Source organism: Arvicola amphibius, chromosome 1 (genome assembly GCF_903992535.2).
Source record: "Arvicola amphibius chromosome 1, mArvAmp1.2, whole genome shotgun sequence".
Taxonomy (NCBI): Eukaryota; Metazoa; Chordata; class Mammalia; order Rodentia; family Cricetidae; genus Arvicola; species Arvicola amphibius.
Window position 1 is genome coordinate 180,737,648 of NC_052047.1, and position 15,691 is coordinate 180,753,338.

At 48.7% G+C, this 15,691-nt stretch overlaps 1 protein-coding gene across 2 annotated transcripts in view; it reads left to right on the plus strand.

Annotated features, from left to right (window-relative positions):
* Dntt (DNA nucleotidylexotransferase) overlaps positions 1-14,270 on the plus strand; it is a 33,663-nt gene extending 19,393 nt beyond the window's left edge. The window contains exons 7-11 of one of the 2 annotated variants that reach the window (XM_038311540.1): positions 1,542-1,674; positions 3,050-3,158; positions 7,912-8,157; positions 11,256-11,339; positions 14,184-14,270. In XM_038311540.1, the coding sequence (XP_038167468.1) occupies positions 1,542-1,674; positions 3,050-3,158; positions 7,912-8,157; positions 11,256-11,339; positions 14,184-14,270 (659 nt within the window). The remainder of the gene's footprint in view (positions 1-1,541; positions 1,675-3,049; positions 3,159-7,911; positions 8,158-11,255; positions 11,340-14,183) is intronic. The other variant, XM_038311547.1, reaches the window with a different exon arrangement.
* The last annotated feature ends 1,421 nt before the right edge of the window (positions 14,271-15,691 follow it).

Genomic DNA, 15,691 nt, shown 5'->3' on the forward strand with positions numbered 1-15,691 from the left:
CACACACACACACACACACACACACACACACACACACACACAGAGCTATGTCTTAACGTAAAGGTGACTGTTAACAATACAGCTAGATAAGGCATCAGTACTCATGTGAAGATGGTAGCTCCTCAAGCATCTGGCTTGGTCGGGATGGGTGATGGGAGTATTAGCATGAACATCTTTTCTTCATCCTGTCAACACGTTCCTGCAATTGTCCCATTTAGAGATCACAGATGGCTTTGAACCTGGGAGCTTTGTTGACAGCTTTCTCAAGCCAAATGGCCTCCTGGCCTCCTGTCGGCCTGGGGTGAGAGACAAGGAACAACAGGTTTTCTGTGTCCCATTGTGCCAATCACCAGCCTCTAGGGGACTATGTCCTGCATTTGGGTGGTCCCCTTTGGGGACCCTTAATGAAAGTTCAGTGTTTTGTATAGAAGCTTGAGTAACTGTCCCAGGCACACCCAGCTTCCCTCAGTACCTCACCCTAATCCTTGGCGTTAAGCGTCTTTCCCTGTCTGCCTCCCTCCAAATACTCTGTGGGACTAGCCAGATTCCCCCACTCCCTCACCCTCATGATGTCACTTTTGTTTTTTTGGTTTTGTTTTGTTTTTTGTTTTTCGAGACAGGGTTTCTCTGTGGCTTTGGAGCCTGTTCTGGAACTAGCTCTTGTAGACCAGGCTGGCCTCGAACTCACAGAGATCTGTCTGCCTCTGCCTCCCGAGTGCTGGGATTAAAGGTGTGCGCCACCACCGCCTGGCATGATGTCACTTTTGAACAGTCATTGGTTTCTAGTCCTCAGGCCCAGAAGAGGACATCAACCAACCTCTCCAAGGCACTTGGCTTTGCTTTGGACACAGATCATCTACTTCCTCTTGTTGCCTTTCATTTTTCTAAAGAAGCCATCAATTCTAGTCCTGAGATACCACTCCCCTCTTGGGTCAGGGGTTAAGACAAGGTTTCTCTGTGTAGCTCTGACTGTCCTGGAATTCACTATGTAGACCAGGCTCTCCTGGAACTCACAGAGATCTGCCTGCTTCTGACTCCTGAGTGCTGGGATTAACAGTGCAAGTCATCACTGCCAGCCCCCATCCCGCTTTTAAATAGTGTGATAGAGTTTGTTGGTCAAGAAGGCTGGACACGGTGCTGCACACATGTAATCTCAGCACTTGGGAGGCAAATGCAGAAGAATTGGGAGCTCAGAAACAACTGGACCTTTGCTCAAAATAGAGGAGAAAAAGGAGAAGAAAGAGGAGGAGGATGTGATTGTGCTGGTTCTTCGTTATGACATCAGATAGGAAGAGTTTACATCCCAGAAGGCTTTGAATACTTTTCCTTTAATTAGCACATTATAGACCTCTCCTTGAGAATTCAAAGCTCCATTGTAACCATGAGAAGCCCACAAAAGCAAGCAAACAAGGCAACACCATAGATTATTGTGCTGTGTGCAGAGTCTGATCCATGCCCTGTCTGAGACAGCATCCTCTCCCACTAACGCTGGGTCATCTATGTGTGGTTTCTCTCCACTGGCCGGCCAAATGGCCTCTCAGGATTCCTCTACTATGAAGACCTTGTTAGCTGTGTGAACAGGGCAGAAGCAGAGGCCACCAGCGTGCTAGTCAAGGAGGCGGTTGCAGCATTTCTCCCAGATGCCTTGGTCACCATGACTGGGGGGTTCCGCAGGTAAGCGATGTAATTGTTTCAGCACCTCTCTCCTTCCTGCCTCTGAAATGGTGCAAAAGGCTCATCCCGACCCAGTGCCAGCCTCTCTTTGTTGCTTTGACTCCTGTTCCCTGTGTTGCATTTCGGAAGCTCCAAATGGCTAGGCATCCCTTGCATACAGAGCTGTTTCTTGCTTCTGTAACTTTGGTCAGGTGAAAATTTCCCTGTACTTCTGTAAAATTGGCAACTGTCTGACTTCTTGTTCCTTAAGACTCAATTTAGATGCTGCTTCAGCAAGCCCTCCTCGACTCATTCTTGCTCTGTGCTGTATTAGGGACTTTCGTCCATGCTTCCCAGAAGCCTGCTGAACCATGTGTACGTTCCATGTGGAGCTAGGGGGGTCTAGTTCCCACTGAGACCAGACTGTGAGCCCAATCACAAAGCAGATGCTTAAGAAAGTTTGGTTGAGGGCCGGGCGGTGGTGGCGCACGCCTTTAATCCCAGCACTCGGGAAGCAGAGGCAGGCGGATCTCTGAGTTCGAGGCCAGCCTGGTCTACAAGAGCTAGTTCCAGGACAGGCTCTAGAAACTACAGGGAAACCCTGTCTCGAAAAAAAAAAAAAAAAAAAAAAAAAAAAAAAAAAAAAAAAAAAAAGTAAGTTGAGTCAGTGAACAACTAAGTGAACAAGTCTCCAGAAATGCATGCAGTCAGTTGGATACCAAATGCCTCCGTATCAGAAAGGGTCCCTCCTGCCCCTCACCCACCTCTCCTGATCACTTGGATTAAAGAGGACTACATCTAAGAGAATCCCTGGGCTGAGGTTGTCACTCGGTTGGTCAAATGCCTGCTTGTCATGAAGGAAACCCTGACTTTGATTCCCAGCATCGAATAAACCAAGTGTGGTGACACAAACCTCTAATCCCAGCACTTGTGGGGCAGGGGAGGTAGAGGCAGGAGGAAAAGAAGTCCAGGGTAATCCTCAGCTTCACAATGAGTTTAAAGTCAGTCTGGACTATAGGAGACCCTGCCTTTAAAAAAGGGGGAGAGGGGAGACAAAGAAAAAAATCCCTTAACCCACGCCATAATTCCAAGAAGGCTACCTTGTATGGTATGGCCATAGCTCTTGGTAGGCTACGCACTGTCATCCATGTGCTGGGTGTAGAAGTAATCTCTGTTACTTTCTTCCCATCTGTATGCAACACTCTACAGACCACATGTGAATTTCCTGCCTTGAATGGGTTTGTAAGAAGTAGAGTTGGACAACCAAGAACAGCTGACCTAAAATATTGCGAGCATTTTGCACCACAAACCTCACACTCGAGACACAGAAACAAAGACTTTTTTAATGAAGGGCTAAAATTATAACTGATTTCCATTCTGTGCTTTTTTGAATTAGGGGTAAGATGACTGGGCACGACGTAGACTTTCTAATTACCAGCCCAGGAGCCACAGAGGAAGAAGAGCAGCAACTCCTGCATAAAGTGACAGACTTATGGGGGCAGCAGGTGAGGAGACCAAGACAACCGCTTGCCACTCAAGGACCCCCTTAGTGGTGCTTTTCGCTTGCTTCTTTTCTATTCTCTGTGTGTATATGAGTGAGTATGTATGTATGTATGTGTATGCGTGTGTGTGTGAACGTGTAGAGTGTGTGTGTGTGTGTGTGTGTGTGTGTGTGTGGTATAAGTATGTATGTGTTTATCTGTAGTGTTGTATGTGTGGTGTGCATGTGTGGTGTGAAAGTGTATGTGAGGTATGTGTGTATGTCTAGTATTGTGGTACATGTGGTGTGTGTATGTCTAGCAATGTGTGTGAGAGTGTGAATGTATGTGTGCATGTTTTGGTGCATGTGTGAGTGCATGTTTTGCTCATGCATAAGCATACGTGTGGGGGTGCATGAAGAGCCAGAGGCTGACACTGGGGATCATCCTTTGTCACTCTTCACCTTATTCACTGAGACAGGGTCTTCCAATCAAACCCAGAGCTTGTCGATGTGGGTAGTCCTACTAGCCAGCCTGCTCTGGAGACCCCTTTCCTCTACCTTCTGAGGCTGGAATTACAGACAGTCTGTCATTGGCTACCAAGCACTCCTATGGGTTCTGGGGATTTGAAACTAGAGTCCTCAGGATTACATACCCGTGCTTTAACCACTGAACCATCTCCCCAGCCCCAAGCACTGTTAATTTTATGTTACATGATCATTGTACAGTAGATTGTCAATTGTGTGTGTAACACCTCATCATGGCACCCCACGCTGGCATGAGAATGACCAGCTTTGGGCCCCAGGCTGTAAATGGAGACTGCTCTTACATTTCCCAGCCGCCCAGACCCAAATAACCACACAGAAACTATATTAATTACAACACTGTTTGGTCAATAGCTTAGGTGCCTTTCTAGCTAGCTCTTATATCTTAAATTAATCCATTCTTTTTTATATATTTATTTATTTATTTATTATGCATACAATATTCTGTCTGTGTGTATGTCTGCAGGCCAGAAAAGGGCACCAGGCCTCATTACAGATGGTTGTGAGCCACAATGTGGTTGCCGGAACTCAGGACCTTTGGAAGAACAGGCAATGCTCTTAACCACTGAGCCATCTCTCTAGCCCAAATTAATCCATTCTTATTATTTTATATTTTACCTCAAGGCTTGTGGTTTGTTACCCCTTGCTTCTTGGGCAGCTACATGGTGTCTGCCTCCTTTAGCAGTTACATGGTGTCTCTTTGACTCTGCCTACTCTCTCTCTCTCTCTCTCTCTCCCTCCCTCCCTCCCTCCCTCTCTCTCTCTCTCTCTCTCTCTCTCTCTCTCTCTCTATATATATATATATATATATATATATATATATATATATATATATATATATATGCTCAGATTTCTTGCCTAGCTGTTCTGGCCAAAATAGCTTCTTTATTAACCAATAGTAATAAAGCAGCATATAGAGGGGAATTCCACATCACTAAGCTATACATTCCACGTATGTATCTTGTTAGAAAAAGAAAGCCAATGAGGGTAGCCTGGACCATTCAGAGGTCATAACCAATAGGTACCACCCATTGTTAATGGTTGAAGCTGAGTTAAGCTAATCCCAGAGTCAACGCCATCTGACTTCTGGCCCTCGCATCAAGCACCACTTTCTGGAGAGAAACGGAGCTCTTTCTCCCCCAGGACCCTGCAGGTCTGACTGAGTGTAGGAGGCCGGACCTGAGTTTCCTAGTGCAGCTTCCCCTTTCTGGTTAGACAGTATCTGCTGGGCATGGGCCAAGCTCACTGATGCACCAGAGAGAGGAGACCAGACAAAGTAGAAGCTAGAAATAACCAGCCCCAGAGCCATAAGCACCGGAAATGAAAACTAGATTTCAGAATCAGCTCCAAGTTCATCTGTGTGAACATGCCATGTCTCCTGTCCCCTTTCAGGAGAATGAGCACAGAATGAACACCGAGCCCCTGAGAGTAGAGAAGAGAAGACACTACTAGAAGAGTAGACACTTGCCCAGTACTCTGGGGGAGCAGCAGAGATGAAAGGTTCTCACTGGCAGGCCACAGGCTACCTCTCCGGCCAGGCGGTTGGAAATTCATTGATGTTTGTTGTTGTGCTGTTGTTCTCATGCTGAGACCATCTGTGACTGCTGGAGTAGAGAGGGGGCAGGGGAAGCCCTCTTTGCCTGGCCAGTTTGCAAGTATTCCTGCTGTGGTCCCTAGGGATCAGCATTATAGTCCCAGGCCCTGCAGTAAAACACTGAAGTCTGATCTGAGACTTCGGAAGTACAGGCAGTGGTAGTGCAACCTGGGATGGTCCCTAAAGGTTCATGGTCCATTTCCTGTCTGTGTTAGCAGGAGATTCAGTTGCGGTGGGGGGAGGAGAAGGGGATGGAGGGGGAATGGCTGTCTCTGGAGTGCCTGACAAACCAACAAATGGAGGCTGGGATGATCACTGGCAGGATTGCTTATTGATCTCTGTGTGAGAGCCAGGCACTGGGCTGCAGGGGACCCAGAAGTCAGCAGGTCAGCCCCCTTCCCCTTCCCTCATGGAGAAGGTGCCAGGTGATTTGGTGTCCCTTCCCTGGACACACGTCCAGGGCCTCAGCTGTGAAATCGACAGAGTTCGTAGAATTTGACTTCCACTTCCACGTCACCCTGCTCCTCTGCCATCCTTACACTGAACTTCACTTTACAGATAGACGCATGCACAAGGGTGTCCAGTGCACAGTGCCCACACATGTGCACTCTCTGAACATGCACAACATCCCCACAAGATGCTTAAATGTCTGAGAAGTATGTTAAACAGACCAGGGGCCTCAGTATTCTCTTCCATCAGGTGACCCTAAATGGCACCCTTGGGAGAACACCCCTTGTTCAGGGGTAGGAGAGAGGAGGCTGAAGAAGTTGGAACACTGATCTCGGGTAGGTCAGAGTTCCCCAGACATGCCTTCTGCCTGAATTCCAACTGTGGCTGCTAGCAGTTCACCACAAAGGAAGGAGAGGACATAAGTCAGGCTTGGGTTCATGAGCGGTCAGTAGGACCCAGGTACGAGGACCCTAAGTTCTTCATGATTGTCACCCCTGAAGTTCATGGAACTTCTGGGAGATTCAGAATGTTGAGAAGGGGGCATGGTGGCTCATGCTTGTCACCTCAGCAATTCAGAAGGCTAAGGCAGGAGGGTAACGTTGAGTTTCATCCCAGGCTACCGAGAACAAAAGGAGTTTAAAGTCAGCCCTCTATGACCATGACCTTGGTTCAACCAACTTTGGATAGAAAGAGATACTAGAAACAAACAAACAAAAGCAACAACAACAAAAATAAAATAAAATAAAAAAACCCACACCTATGCCGAGCATGTATAGACACCCCCCGCATCTTCAGTCTCTAACAATACAGTATGACAATAATATATTCATTTACATGGTATTAGGTATTAACCTAGAAGTGATTGAAAGTCTCCAGGGAGGTGTGTGGCTCATATGCAAACACTCTACCACTTTGTGTCTTAAGCATCTGAATTTTGCTACCAGGATGACTGCCCTCACTTTGGAAAACTGACTTCAGTTTGAATGGCAGACACTGGTTCCTCCAAGGAGATGGAAGGGACCAAAAATAAAGGGCAAGAAGGTCTGCTGGCTGCAGAACTCCTCACTGGGCCCCGTAACAGCCCTTTCTGCTTTTACACGGCTGGCTTGGTGTAGCCTGTGGCTAATTGGTCCACTAAGATGGAGAGGGTGGAGCCTCCTCTGTGTATGAAGCAAAGCTGAACTGCTCTGCTCCTCCAAGCTCCACACCCTGTGACTAGAGGGAAGACATGGTGGGAAATGCCTCCTTCCTAACTGGGACAGTCACTCCGTTTCTACTGGGAAGACAACCATGGGCACCGAAGGCCAAGCCAGAGCCCACCCTCAAAGCGGCTCCAGAGGAGAGAAATCACATTGGGAGAAGTAGGAATAGGGAAGGGAACTGCAAACGGTAGGGACACCCAGCAGAAAGCTGGCTGTGACAGCTAGGGCCACATCTGAGGTGGTGCCAGGCTCTACTATGGACAGCACTGGGCACCAGAAGGAACGTTCTAGTCAAAGCTTTGACAAGTTCAGGTTCAATTCACCCAAGAATGCTCCCATTTATTACCAGCCAAGGGCTACCGCTGTGTGGAGCAGAGGGACTCCCAGGGGCTGGTGCTTGCCTGGTACTCCTTTGAATCACATCTTCATTTTCTGAACAGAAACTTGAGATGGAACAGGCATCATGGGCCTTCTCCTACTGCCTCCAAGATAGGCAGATAGTTCTCTCAGGAGAAGCATCATTTCAGGGTCTGGGTTATATTCAGTGGTAGAATGCCTAGCCCTGGATTCAATCCCCAGCACTGCAAAAAATGACAGAAACCAACAGAAGCTGCAGGTCATTATATCCCACATCGGGCCTGGGCTTCCAGCCTCCCTTTGACCCAGTCAGGCGACCATCAGTGGGACACACAGGAAACAGTGTGGCTTTCTCTTCATTGTTGTTTGCTTTTAAAGGAGCAAGGTTGTCCCAGACAAGGAGAGGTGGGGTCTCTGAAGTTTGATCATTGAGTAGTTTGGGCTCAGTCTTTCTCATGGAAAAATTCCTTTTCTGCAGAGAGAGTCTGAGAACCGCTTCCTACTTCCTCTGCTAGCCGCTGAACGAGCAAAGATGAAAGTCCACCCACATCTGTTCAGCTCTGAAATGGCTTCCTTTAAGATGGTAAGGGTGCTCCGAGGGCCCTTTCTGAACTCGCTCCCTCTCTTTTCAGGGGTTGCTTTTGTACTGTGACCTCATAGAGTCGACATTCGAAAAGTTCAAGCTACCAAGCCGGAAGGTGGATGCCCTTGACCACTTCCAGAAATGCTTCCTGATTTTGAAGCTACACCACCAGAGAGTGGGCAGTGGCAAGAGCAGCCAGCAGGAAGGAAAGGACTGGAAGGCCATCCGTGTAGATTTGGTCATGTGCCCCTATGACCGCCGGGCCTTCGCGCTGCTCGGATGGACTGGCTCCAGGGTAAGGGCTGTCTGCTGTTAGCTGTCCTGGCCCCGGGGAGAGCGAGGAGCCCATGCTCCTAAGGCCCTAAACTGGGCTATGATATTGACATATGGTCACGTGAGTCAGATTCATTTAGACCAGTTATCCCCAAGGTGCTTCTCACCAAGCCAGCAGCAATGGCCTTCCCTGGGGACAGGTTAGATTTATAAATTCTCCACCACACTGTATGCCATTACACTGGAAACTCCAGGCAGCTAAGCCCAGACACCTATGCTTGAAAATCCCATAGGCAACTAACTAGGAGGTATCTTAGGTAAACCCAGGAAGCAGTATAGTGTGAGTGGTCCAGATGGATTCAGGCCTAGGGGTTCAGCCTGCTTCTGCCCAGCTGACCGATCTTGGACAAGCTTCCTAACCCTATAGGACTGATGTGAATGGCACCCCCCAGAGCCAACAGTGCACAGCTTGCAGCAGCCCAGGCCGCAGCCTCAAGTCTGCTGCAAACAGGGATGCAGCTGCACCATGGTTCTGTAGCTTCTACCCACTATCTATGTTTCTTGTCTGAAGCACAAGACCATGTGTGCACCTGCTGTCTCCCAGGGTTGCTCTAAGAGACTGGTGAGGTTTTTAAAAAGAAAATTTGAGATTCAGGAGGATGAACCCCGCTCTATCCCTGGCTTCACAGTTTTCAGATAAATGACACTCCCTGGGCCTTCTTCAGGCTGAGAGCACCACTAACCGCGCAGGGCTCCGCTGAGGACTCAGACAGGGACTCCTCTTAAAGCTGGAGTCCAGCTGGGCACCCCAGCTCCTCCCTTAGAGGTAACGCTAGACTCTTGGTAAACATCCGCAGTCAAGTAGCACAGCCGAGCATTCACAGAACGAGGCAGCTGGCACTGGGCCGGGCACAGGATCAGGGTTCCTTAAACGCCAGGAGGCCACTGCCTGCACCACAATAAGGCCCTCCTGAGTATCTTATTGGGCCCTAGCATGAAGCAACAGGATTCTGTTAGGACGTATGGCACTCCTTAGTTCTCCCTTTTAACTCAGGGTGGCATCCCTGGTCACTGGTAGACCGTAGACCAGGGGGGCCTGCAGGCTCTGCCACACCTGGTCTTCCTTATTGTCTGCTGCTGTAGCCACTCTGGATTCCCCCATCCCAGGCGCTGGCCAGCCCACCTGGGGCTTTTCTAGGAAGGAAGAGGGTGGGTGTGGCTTGGTTCTACCCAAGGGAGAGAAGCAGGAAAGAGCACCAGTGAGTGACAGCTGATGTGAATCTGAGGGGCTGCCTCTTGTCTGAGTCCCCAACGTCCAATCTCGTACTTCTCAAACATAATACATTGTTTCCCTGGTAGATTCAGCCCCCAGCATGCTGCCTGTGTGGCAGCGACCCACCTCCATCCCCAGCAAATCTCTGGGTCTCAGGAAAGGACTGGACTCCTCTCTTAGTTAGGATTACTATTCCTGTGATGACCAAAGAAACTTGGGGAGGAAAGGGTTTTTTTTTTTCCACATACATGTCTGTATCATAGTTCATCAACAAAGGAAGTCAGAACAGGAACTCAAACAGGGCAGGGACCCGGAGGCAGGAGCTGGTGCTGAGGCCATGGAGGGGTGCCGCTTACAGGCTTGCTCCCCATGGCTTGTTCAAACTGCTTTCTTATAGAGCCCAGGACCAGCAGCCCAGGGAATGGTACCACCCACAATGGGCTGGGCCCTCCCCCATCAATCTCTAATTAAGAAAATGCCCTACGGCTGGATCTTACAGAGGCGTTTTTTTCTCAGTTGAGGTTCCCTCCTTTCAGATGACTCTAGCTTGTATCGAGTTGACATCAAACTGTCCAGCACAACTCACTTGAGCCATTTGGTTTTTATCACTCTCTTCAAGCCCTGTTCAGTGATGCCCACCATGGCAGTCCTGCTCAGTAAGTCGGTGGCACCAGCTTCCTATCTGCCCACAGTCTGTCGCTCAGCTCCCTGAGGAACTGGCAGGAGCTGGCACTCTGCAGGCGTTTGTTTAGTGAACTGTATCTCTCTTTGCACGCACAGAAATGCTCTGAAGGCTTTGGCTGAGGAGTTCAGGAATACATTTGTCTCTCCCGAACCACACAGGGCTGGGGGCTGGGAGCTGGGAGCAACCCTTTATTGACCCCATTTAGCCTCTCCAGATGCTGGCGAACCAACGAGAGCTGTGGGCAACCGCTGCCCAGACAAAAGCTAGGATCGGGTGGCGGTGAGTTAAGTAGGACCTGGAACTTCCCTAATCTGTGCTAGCGAATCTATTCCTGGCCATTGATCCTGAAGGCTGGTTGCATCTGCACCAGCTACAAAGGGTTCCTGGTCTCACCCAGCCGCAGAAACTTTCCAGCGAAGAGGAAATCATTTCTGGCCACTAGAGGGCGCGCCTGTCCCAGGTGTTCTCGGCTAATGCCAAGGGAAAAGACAGTTTTCCAGACCTGGGTTTCTCTCTGGAAGCCAGCAGCAGTGTGTGCGATCCACTGTCCTCGTTTCTAAGGTTTGCTTGCCACCCTTCCTAGCCTTCAGATTTTCAGGGTGTGCTCATGATCGTGAGAGACGTCACCCTGGAGCACGTGGCTCTTCACAGGATCTCAGCATGGGTGGACATCAAAAAGGGAGGGGCCTTCAGGAGCACTCCCTCCACTGTGGGACAAAGCAAGGCCCACAAAGGCTGGGTAGTGTGCCAAAGGATGCAGGGATAGGCCCAAAATCTGGGCCGAGATCTTCCCATTCCTCACCTTCTTTTATAATGATAGTATTTAAAACTGAAAATGACTTAGGTGGCATTTACTCTGGACCGGGTATTTTTCCATAAACAAGGCTCACACTGTCCATTTTATCCAGGCAACAGATATCCACACGCCTCCTGCTGCCTGCTGGACACCGCCTGACAAGGCACCAAGCCAATAAGTTTCCGGTTCAAACCGAGTTTCTGTTCTAGAGCAGGGATCCAGAGCTCAGCCACCCAGGACCTCGGCCCTGGGGAAGAAAATCACACAAGAAAATAAGCCAGAAGGTGGCAGTTTCAAACACCCGAGGGTGCAGGATGGCTCTAAACACCACAGGTGGACGGTAATTTATATTAATTCACTTTGCAGCAGTTTGAGAGAGACTTGCGGCGTTACGCCAGCCATGAGCGGAAGATGATTCTGGACAACCACGCTCTGTATGACAAGACCAAGGTAGTGTTTCCTTCCTGAGGTGGGCTACTGACCCTTACCCCCAAACCCTTCCCTTGAACAGGTTTTTAAAACAATTATTTTTTACTGCATTTCTTTATTTATTTTATAGTGGGAGAAACGGGGACACATTTGCCTTGGTCTGCATGAGGAGGTGGGAGGAGCCGGTTCTATCCTACCGTGTAGGTTCTAGGTATTGAACTTGGGTTCTCAGGACTGGCAGGAAGCCCCTTTTCCTACTGGTCTCTCTTACCCTGTCCTCACTCCGACCCAAACTGATTTTAGTGTTCAGGTTTGCTTCTCTCCACTACACAAGTTCTGTTCTCTGCAGAACACAGTTGAAAGGAGTGGCACCAGATCTACTCAGAGGCAGTGCCCACCTGGCCCAGGATGCAACTCTGGGGCTTCTGTACCAACTAATGAGCTGGTGGGGCTCCAGGGCCAGCACAGAGGTGGCCAGAATTGTGTTGCCATATTCCTGATGTTTACAGCCATTTACTCCCAAGAAAATCAAGGCTCGCTACAAGTCCTAAGGGCCGCAGGAATACCAATGCAGTCACATTCTGAGTGGGTCATTAAGGAGCATCTCCTGCAGTAGAGTAACACAGGTGCCCAGAGACGGATGGGAAGCCGTCAGACCTCAGTCACTAATCATGGGGAACTCGCTTGATGGTGGTGCCTTATTCAACCATGCCTCAGAACAGTGACAAGTTACCATGCGGTTGATGAAGAATTAGCAAGTCTACTGTCAAATCCATAAGCCAAAAGGCCTACTGTTCTTATAGTAGTCAAGAGCACCAAATTAGGCTTGGAGGAAAAGAGGCTTGGGATCACTAAAAGAATCTGATCTCCGGCCAGGTACACACCTTTAATGCCAGCACTTGGGAAGCAGAGGCAAGAGGATCTCTGTGAGTTCGAGGCCAGTCTGGTCTACAGAGCAAGTTCCAAGACAGCCAGGGATACACAGAGAAACCCTGCCTTGAAAAAAAAAATCTCCTTGTCCCCTCAGTTTTATCATAGTTTAAAGGAAACTGACAATGAAAATACCTTAAGTAAAAGAAAAGGAGTTTGGGCAAATACTGCTGTCTCTGGGGCAACCCTGCCTTCAGGTACAGATGTATCCAGGTGCTCAGGTGGGCTTTCCAGAGTTGTTTTCATTGTCAGGCAAGGTTTTCCCATGAGTCCCATTTATCCAGCTATTCTATCAGAAAAGATCTTTATTTTCTAGTTTTTTGCATGGAATCTAACTGCTCATTGACCAGGCTAGGGTCATGTGCTCATCTATTAGTCCGTTGCCATGGTACCCATTGGCCAGACTTGGGTTGTGTGCTTCTCCCTAGAGATGGGAGCAGCCCCACATCTTCATGGATGAAGGGGCAAGTGAATCCTTATAGAAATTCAAGATGCTTCTCACAGAGGAGGAGGCAGTAGGTCCTGGCAGAATAGCCTCAAACACTGAGCACACAGGGGGAAACAGAGCCATAGAGTTCAGGTCAGGGAGGCTTGCAAGTGACTGTGTAATAAATAATTCAACAGTTCTGGGCCCAGGACTGTGCTGTGTATTAGAAGGGACTTGGAAGAAGAAGTGCTTGGCCTGAAAGAGACCAAGGGGAAGAAGCTGGAGGGTGGAGCCTGTGGTCCCGTGTGGGAGGCTGGAGAGGATGCAGCACGTACAGCATCCATCCTGACCAGCAGTTTGTCCCTCTGTTGCACATTAGGGTAGTCTAGAACTTCAAATAGATTGATGGCAAGACTTCTCTGGAGCTTTTGACTTCATTGGGCTTGAGTGTGACTCATGTTTCAGGCTATTTTGTTGGGGGGAAAAAGAAAAGAAAAGCTCCATCAAATGGTTCCAAAGAACTGTTATGGTTAAGAATAAGGGTCTAAAGCTACAGAAGAAACCCTATCTCGAAAAACAAAACAAAACAAAACAAAACAAACAAACAAACAAACAAACAAAAAAGAATAAGGGTCTAGGCCAGAACAATGGCTCAGTGATTAAGAGCACTGGCTGCTCTTACAGAGGATCTGGGTTTGTTTCACCTACATGGTGGTTCCAGTGCCCTTTTCTGGCCTCCTCAGGCACCAAGCATGAATGTGGTATACAGACATATGCGTGGGCAAAACACTCATATTCTCAACATTTTAAAACTAGAAGAGACCAGTAGGGCTGGAGGGATGGCCAGCACGAGGCCCTGAGTTCAGACCCTTAGCACCACGTAACAGCCAGGAGTGGTGGACATATCCGTAACTCTAGCCATTGGCAAGGCCAAGACAAGCAGATTCCTGGAGCTGGTCAGTCAATTGTAAGCTACTGGCTCAGTGAGAAACCGTGTCTTAAAAAAAAAAAAGGGAAATGTTAGAGGAAGACAATCATCTAGTGTTGACTTCTGCCCTCCACATGGAACACACGAACGCACATGCTTCTCCACACCGGCCACATATAAACATGCACTCACACACACAAAGAAGAATTAGAAAACTATCCCGGTGTCATTTGCTGACTGGCGAAGACTGTCACAATTTTGCCTTGATTCACACCTGTCATTTTCCTGGATGGGGAAGTGTTGAAAGTACAGGAAGCAGTAACTAGGGCTTTTGTTGTTTGTTTGTTTATTGTTTGTTTGGATTAAGGCCTCACTCTGCGGCCCAGGCTCCTGCCTTTGCATCCCAAGTGCTGGGGTTCCAGGTGTGGGTCACCACAGCCTGGCTTCCTCTGATCTTTCATATTCAGGAGCAGGTGGGATGCTTCAGCTGTCACTCATTCTAAGGAGGTGGTTCAGTGTGAGTGCGCTGAGATGCTGAGGGAAAGCTACTGAGTGTGTGTGTTTCTCCTTACACTTCCAGAGGGTGTTTCTTGAAGCAGACAGTGAAGAAGAGATCTTTGCCCACCTGGGATTGGATTACATTGAACCATGGGAAAGAAACGCCTAAGAATGAGCCGCCAACTTTCTTCTCTTCAGGTTAGACAAGCCGGGCTGTGTGTTAGCTTAGGAAAGTCTGAGATTCTTTAGGCCCCAGACAATGCAGACAGCAAATGGATCATATGGAAACTATGTGTAGAGAATATTCTAGAGCAGCTTTGTTGGCTTGGATAAGCTGGGATGTGGCCGTGGGTCACATTTTTAGGCCCTTTGTCCCCACTGCTATATAGAATTCGCGGTCCATTCTTTCAATAACAATGATATTGTCATTGGCGCTTCATCCAGAGAAGTGCATCAAAGCCCACCTAACCCCTGTGTGTCTGGATCTCTGTACATCGACAATAAAAACAGAAACAAAAGGCTAAAGTTTTCTTTTCTCAGTTATTATATTTGTAAACACAAATGGAACCATGGAAGTGAAAGCTTGTCGTTGATTTTGAAGGGACACACAGGGTAATAAGTGCATCTGAGGTTCCAAGGCGACTCTGGGCCCCTTCAGATGTGCCACGAGGCAGGGTGCTGACTCCTAGTTGTCTTGGCTCTGCTCTGAGCTGGATCCTTCCCTGTGCAGCACTGAACTGCACCAAGATGGGTTCTCACTGCTCTCTCTTGGTCACAAATGCATTTCCTAAACCACAGCAGAAAAGTCTTCCTTTTCCACCTGGATCTCTCAGAGACGCAGTGGGGTTTCTTCACCTCGGGGCACCCAAGGCAAGGAAGCAAGCTCTGGAACATTCCTCACCAGATCCATCCTTCCCTCCTGCTTCGTCCAGGAGGGACAGGCTAGACAGATCCTATACCCTGAAGAGCCCTAAAGGCCACCGATTGTAGCTATGTCATTGTCCTCAGCCTGCTGAGGAGCTGGAGACAAACGGATGAGCATCAGCCTGTTTCCAAGGGATGGGTGATGCCACATGAAGAAGAGAGGTCCCTGACACAGTCTCGGTGCCATGGGGGGATGGCGGGAATCTGGTGTCACAGCTTACTGTGCTTTTCCCACAGAGGGTTAATCAGTATTACCCAATGTCCATTCTCCATGGTCCTGGATGTTACCGAAGCTTTGGCCCCCACCTCCCACACCGCTGGTAATGCTAGAAAGACAAACATCAGCTTTGTCATTTCTTAAGGCCTGGTCAAAAGAACAGAACACCTTTTGGCCTTGGTTGGCAACATGGCAGTCTGATCTGTCTCAAAAGATTAGAATGTTTCATACTATTGCTCCTCCCTTAGGAGATAATCCATTTGAACCTGTCAATCATTTGGCCAAGAGACCACCCCTTGTAAGACAGTTTTAACTAAAGTCTTGCTAAGGAGACAGGAGGAATAATTGTCCCTGTGGGGAGACAGTGTATGTGTCCCTCCCAGAAACACCCCTTCTGTGGAGTTGCTTGAAGAGCCATCACCACAGGGCTTTGCTACACCTGCCTGCTC